This window comes from Buteo buteo, chromosome 23 (assembly GCF_964188355.1).
Source record: "Buteo buteo chromosome 23, bButBut1.hap1.1, whole genome shotgun sequence".
NCBI classification, from domain to species: Eukaryota; Metazoa; Chordata; class Aves; order Accipitriformes; family Accipitridae; genus Buteo; species Buteo buteo.
In genome coordinates, this window is record NC_134193.1 from 12,388,371 (window position 1) to 12,395,354 (window position 6,984).

At 44.1% G+C, this 6,984-nt stretch overlaps 1 protein-coding gene across 7 annotated transcripts in view; it reads right to left on the reverse strand.

Annotated features, from left to right (window-relative positions):
- SLC31A1 (solute carrier family 31 member 1) overlaps positions 1-6,908 on the reverse strand; it is a 29,204-nt gene extending 22,296 nt beyond the window's left edge. For 3 of the 7 annotated variants that reach the window (XM_075054837.1, XM_075054841.1, XM_075054842.1), the window contains exon 1: positions 6,264-6,573. In XM_075054837.1, coding sequence (XP_074910938.1) covers positions 6,264-6,315 — 52 coding nt within the window. In that variant the 5' untranslated portion in view covers positions 6,316-6,573. Of the gene's footprint in view, positions 1-6,242; positions 6,574-6,859 lie in introns of those variants that run through there. The other 4 variants (XM_075054836.1, XM_075054847.1, XM_075054839.1 and 1 more) reach the window with 3 other exon arrangements.
- Positions 6,909-6,984: the final 76 nt, after the last annotated feature.

Consider the following 6,984-nt stretch of genomic DNA (forward strand, 5'->3'; position numbering starts at 1 on the left):
GAACTCCCTGACCAGATTAAATGTGTTGCAGAGATTATTTTCAAACACACTACACAAAACATGTTTCAAACATTAATTTCTCTGTCAGAGAAATTAGTGTTCTGCTTGCTTTTGGACATTGTAACAAAGCAAGCTTAGTTCCTTTTAGTATCTACACCATAATGAAGAAATGCGATGTTCTCAAAGCTATAGGCCAGTTTTTAGGAGCTTGGGGGAAGCGATAAAAAATAACAAGGCAGATATCGTTAAGAATTTCTGCACAATTTATGCTATGTGTACAAGACAAATCCTGTCAGGGCAGCTGGCTCTCTGACCACTTTGATGGGAAAGCTGGCATCAGCAATTGCTACGGAAGAAAAAAATGTGACAAAGGAGGAAAAGTGCAAGAAGTATAGCTGTACTGTGCTCTGCAACACAGGTGTCCTTATTCTAGGGGCAGTGATTTCAAGCAAGATCAAAAGCAAGAGTTACACAAAAAGGGATCAACTGGCAAGCAGTGCACACGATCCCACTATCCTGATGTACTGGGGGGGTTTACTTAAGGAATTCAGCATATTAAGGAAAGTCATGCTGCTGGCGAAAAGTTTTTTAAACTACTATGTCTAACCAAAGAAGCAAAACATCAGAATAAAGTGTATTAGGCTTTACTATCCATATAGCAGGATATCCTATAGACACTACTCGTTTATGCCTTGCACGAACAGAGTAGCAAAAAAATGGCTTTACAAGTACAACCAAACCTGTAGCAGGAACACAAGGGCAGCTGTAAAATTGCCAACTATCTTTCCTTTAAATTGTTTAGGCTTCACTTTGACACTACCTGTAACATACTCCTCCGGCCTACTTCTGTCTCACCTGACACCACTTTAAACATTAAGGTTCAGTACATCCTTGTGAGATAATGTTTTATTCCAAGTTATGAAGGCCACCAAAGCCAACAGTAACTTGATTTGTATAAAACTATCCTGGCAGACAACCCAGAAATCATGACTCAGTCTCTTGTCAAATCCATTACACCAGGAGCTCAGACAAACAAGGGAACTATAAAAAAGGCAACTCAGAAAACCAGACCAACACTGTGGGTTGCATTTTACTTCCACGGTATTCCAAGGCTGGTTGTGTTCCTCAGGTGCTTGCGCTTCTAATTCCCTTATCACTTTGATGTACGAGGGTTGACTTACCATATCGGAAACACGCATGGTATCTCACGGCCCTCCCATGGAGTGCTACACTGACAGCAGCCACTGTGGTCACTTCCCAAGGGCTGAAGGAGAATGAACTGGGATCATCTGCCTGCTGGGAGCACTGGCTTTGAGCCTGCTCCACGTTTGTTAGTGTTTTTCTTTCCAAAGTAAAGGATGCAAGCTTGAAAATGCAGTCAAGCTGTGACAATACGTTGTCAAGTCTCTTTAGTACAGCTCCTTTCAGATCAGGAAAAGTTAACCGAGGTGGCACCTGACTGACCAGATCCCTGGCTCTCAGTGCAGCCTCCATCCAAACACAATATGGAGGAAGTCTGCCAGGAGCTGCAGGGAGCTGCTGAGCTGCACAGCGCACTGAGGCCAGGCACTCAGCTCGTACCAGTACAGCACAGACCTGCTCTGATTTTCCCATACAGAGTACCTTCACCATTTGAAAGCAATCAGACAAGGAGCAGGTTGGATCACAGGGACGAGCATCTCTGTCAGGAGGCTGACACCATATACCTTTCCAATAGCTGCTCTTCCAAGCTCACAAAGGAGCAGGCTAGCTGGTTGGCTAACAAGCATCAGTTTGTAAGCTCAGGAAGTGCACTGCATCTTAGAGGTGCCCTGAAAGTACTTTTTAATCCTAAAGATCCAAGTCCAATCAAATTATCTGTAAGGTAAAAAAAAGCCTGAAAGTGTATTTACAAGACACAGTCCTTCCCCCAAGAAGAGATGAATTAAGTGTTTAAAAAAGAAAAAAAGCCAAGACTGTCAGGATTTCTCTTATCCAGGTTAGTCAAAAGATCAGATAAATATACCAAAAAGCTCATATTCCAAGCTCATGTACCTTCATCAGAGGAAGGAGATTTGAATCCTTGATAACTAATGAGCACATGTGGGAAAAGAAGGCTTTGTTAAAGTGAAGTAGCTCTCACGAAGTCTCAAGAGAGAACTTTGTGCACTCACTGTTAGTTTCATGGCAGAACAGCTGTTTTCTTCTCCTAGTTTTCTCCCAGCTTCTCAGGCTTGATACCAGGATGTGCCAAGCACCCGGTGAGAATAGAAGATGCTCGATAACTTACAACATTTTGGCCCATGACGTAGAGCTACCATGATCTCCTATATTAATTTAGATAAGCATTAGAGTGAACAGATTACATGCATGTATGTCCTGGTTTTGGCTGAGATAGAGTTAATTTTCTTTCTAGTAGCTGGTATAGTGTTATGTTTTGGATTCAGTATAAGAAGAATGTTTATAACACACTGTTGTTTTCCGTTGTTGCTACGTCGTGTTTATACCAAGTCAAGGATTTCTCAGCTTCTCATGCCCAGCCAGCAAGAAGGCTGGAGGGGCACAAGAAGTTGGGGGGACACAGCCAGGACAGGTGACCCAAACTGACCCAAGGGATGCTCCATACCATGTGATGTTATGCCCAGTATATAAACTGGGGGGAGTGCAGCTGGGGGATCACTGCTCAGGAACTAACTGGGCATCGGTCAGTGGGTCGTGAGCAATTGCATTGTGCATCACTTGTTTTGTGTATTCCAAACCTTTTATTATTATTATTGTCACTTCATTATTGTTATTATTATCATTACTAGTTTCTTCCTTTCTGTTCTATTAAACTGTTCTTATCTCAACCCATGAGTTTTACTTTTTTTCCTCCAATTCTCTAGCCCATCACACTCAGGGGCAGGGGGAAGTAAGCAAGCAGCTGCATGGTGCTCAGATGCTGGCTGGGGTTAAACCACGACAACGTACAACTTTTTAAACAGATTATAAATGACATTCACATATGTGGTACAACGATGACTGTGGGATCTTCTAATATTAAGTACGTGCAGAGTGAAAGAGCAAAAAGAAAATTTTAAAATATTTTCCACACAAGCAATTGTTATAGCTAGCAATCACAGTTGTTCAAGTGCAAATGGAAATCAACAGGACCCTTGCAGATATGAACTGGTGAGACAGAGGGAAGAAAAGACATTGTGAACCTACATTGGTAAGTTAACATTAAAGACTGTAGAAACAGAGAAGGAAGCACAAAAAGGACGTATTTCATCACAGCTTCCCACTTCTAGATTGGCTTCTAAACCAGAAAAATCTAATGCCAGGACCGACAAATTAAAGGCTTTAGAAAGTTAATTTGTAGTGCAGCAAAATAGGAGTTTAATTTGTTTACAATAACTAGTCCCATTATTCTCTGCATTAGATTCCAGCTTTCAGCTGAAAAAAAAGTCAATGAAAAAAATCACTGGTCTCAGGTCCCCTAGGACTTGATTGGGAACATTTCCAGAAAATTAGATTGAAACAAAAGGCAATGGAGTAGATTAACTAAGATTGGATTTCCCAGAGAAAAGCAACATAAACTATATTAAGTCTTTTTCAGCCTTCCCTAAGAAAAAATTGCCAAGATTCCCAATGATTTCCTGGCAGACTTTTGGAGAAGTTCACGCTGGCAGTCTGCTTCAGCTCAACTTCACAAAATTCTTATGCAGATTACTGCTAACTTTCAGGGTGACCTTCAGCCAAGCCTGGAGAAGGCAGGTCTGCAGAGGCATGAAATTGTCCTGTTGGGTAGAGAGGTCTTTATAGCAAATACAGAAACAAAAAAGGAAAGGAGAAAATACTACATTTTAGTTCAAAGACAAAAAGTTCTGTCTTCTCTCTGACCTAATGTCTGATTGGAAAACAAGAGAGCTGAAAGGAAGCTCCTTAGGGCCCTGACTCAAAACTCATTGTGTGAATTCGGTAGATCGTCTCATCTATTTGTACCAGAAGACCATTAAAGATCAGTATTCTCAGCACCTTCCCTTCTCAGGCATTAAGCTTTTGTTCAGGGGTAGAATGTCTCACTATTCCAAAACTTGAAGTTACACTGTAAAGGGCTAAGAGAGAGAGGAATCCTCCCAGACCTCTTTTCTAAAAAGGGAAGAGGGAAAAAAAAAGAAAACAAAGGACAAATCTTCTTGTCCCTGCACCACTGCAAGTCAGAGTCAGTGGCAGAGACTATAACTTTAAAACAAAAAAGCAAACATGCAAATGTGACATGGAAAGCTTATTTAATTCCTCCTCTCTACTGGCAGAAATTATTCTAATTCTCAGCCTAGTTAAAAAAACTGCTCTAAATTAGATATCTGGTATGAAATTAATATAATTCTCTGTAACTTCCAACAAGCAGCAAAATCTGAGTAGAAAACAGCCATACAAAATTTCTCAATACAAAGTTGTGTCAGAGCCAGCAACTCCTGCTAGTCTTATTCTTTTCAATCCTTTTTTTTTTTCAGGGAAGGGGGAGGAGTGGAAGAAGAAAAAAACCTGCTTACTGCAAAAATTTTTGTGTTCACCGCAAAAAGCATCACTTTAATTCTTTAATTTTGTATTGTGCAGCAGGGCAGTTACAGTCAGCTTCACCAACACATCCAGTTATGAAGCCAACATGCATTTAAATAGCAATATTTACACATTATTTCCAGTGCCCCCTTTTTAATGAAGGATGGGAAAAAAGCAATGCATAATCCAAAGCTTGATGAAAGCCTCAGAAGTATTACATCATAAATTACATGAATTGGGACCATTAGATTGAACGCTAACTTACCCTATAAGATCACATATTGTTACTCATGAAAAATACTGCAAAAGCTTTATTTGCCTCCGGCTCAAGCAGAGACAAGTTAAGATCAAACAGATTAAAAGTAAATTTAATAAATACTTGTGAAGAGAGTTTAATCCACCTTTGCACAAAATGCCATACTATTAAGCATTCCAAGCTTGGAATTTGAGCACAAAGAGGAAAAAATTGGTCCGAGACTGGGAACTCACATGGAGCCACAAGCCCACTGCAAACTCAATTGCAGAAGAGGGCTATGAACTAAGCTCAAATAAAAAAAACCCGACAAGTGGCTAAGACAGCACTTAGATGTGATGCTTGCTGTAGGGCTGCAGTACATATTCCTACCAGCTACCAACCCACTTCACTGACATTAAGACTTGCCAGTGCTGAATCCCAGTGTGGGAAAGCATGTCAGATTCTCAGCTAAAAGGTTGTTCACAGGACGGGAATCCTTGATTGCATCAGAACCATTAGGTTTTTCCTTCCAAGTTAAACTTTGTACTAGAAAAGAAAAAGTTGCGTACAGACATAACATTACCTGTACCTAAAAAAACCCTAAATTCAAGTGCGACAATAGGACTTAACCACAGAGATTTTTTTAAGTGGTGAAGACCAATCTTGACCACCTACATGACAGAAATATGGAAGGAGGTAAAGCAACACACTATCTCTTCACCTAAGGCACGCAGGAACCACATCTCCTATTTGAAGTTCATGTCCACCTGCTGTATCAAGATAGGAACAATCTGCTCCCACTAGGAATTCACATCAAATTATTGCATAACTATCATGTGTGTGCATTGGGTTTATTTTTTTTTATCAGAAACGAGGCTTTTGACCCTTTGTAGGTTTCATTCTAAGATAATCACACATTCTGCAATAAAAAAGCTACTTAATGCTCCCCCTAGTCTTTTCCACTTAGAAGTGAAATCACTGATATCCCAATCATGCTGTATTCTCATTGCAATAAAACTCCCAAATTACTACAAATGCAGTGCTACAACAGACCTGGCAACTTCGTGCTCAAACATCCTAAAAGTAACTATTATTACAAATTTCCAATCAGTGCCAGGAAACATCCGAAGCCAGGAAATTATTCAACCCTTATTGCCATTTTGCTCTCCCCTGCATTCAGTTTTGCTGCATTTCAACATCATCTGGTTCTGAAGCACTGAATTTAAAGACAACGCAATGGGTCTCACAAAGCACCTAGAGATGCCAGCTTTTCAAGAGGAAAAAAAAAACAAACAAGAAGCATATTTCTCAAGCTACAAGGCAAAGGTGGAAAATTGCTTAACGAGGGCCAGCTCAGCTGTTTTTAAAACCAAGAAACTATTCTGATGCTAAGAAGAAAGCACGCTACACAGCAGTTGTTGCCCTTCGGTAACTCAGAAGTGTGAGAACCAAATCTGGAGCACAACAGCACCCATGTGTCCCTAACCTGTCCGGACTGAGAGCGTACCACAGGTTTGCAGGGTCGGTACCAAGCCGCACAGGCAAAGCGATGAAACCATCCCCCGGAGGCAGGCCAGTCACCGAGCCCCGGCGGGGTTTCGGCTCCCCTCGGGTTTGGGGCAGAACGGCAGCATGCGCTCGCAGCAGCAAGGACGGCACACGACGACTCAGCGCGCCCAGCTGTCACCCTGGGAACAAACACTCTTCCGCCCGCCAAGCCAGGGCGGCAGCCTCCCCCTGCGTCCCGGGGAGCCGGGGACCCGCTGCGGGCGCCGCTTTCCGTACGGCCGCCGGACTCCCTCCGCACCTCAGCGAGGTCGGCCAGCTCAGCAGACCGCCCCCACCCCACCCCCCCAGGCCCCCGAAAGGCCCCGCCGAGGCCGTGGGCCGGCCCAGGGCTGCCTGCCCCCCTCAGGCACCCCCGCGGTGACCCCGCCGCTGACGGGCCGCCGCTACCGCCTCACGCCCGGCCCCAGGGGCCCCGCGTCCCGCCAAGGGCGCCCGGGGTGCGGGTGGAGAAGAGGGGGCGGCCGCGAGACCCCGCAGGAGACGGGCGGGGGGCGCTGGGGCGCGAGGCCACCCTCGCCCCGACACGTGACTCACCAGGCGACCGCCACGAGATCGCTCCTCCTTCACCCCCTTACCCCGCGCTATAAGCCCCGCCTCTCCCTACCCGATAAGCCCCGCCCCTCCGACGCGCCTGCTAAGCCCCGCCCCCGCACGGCTTC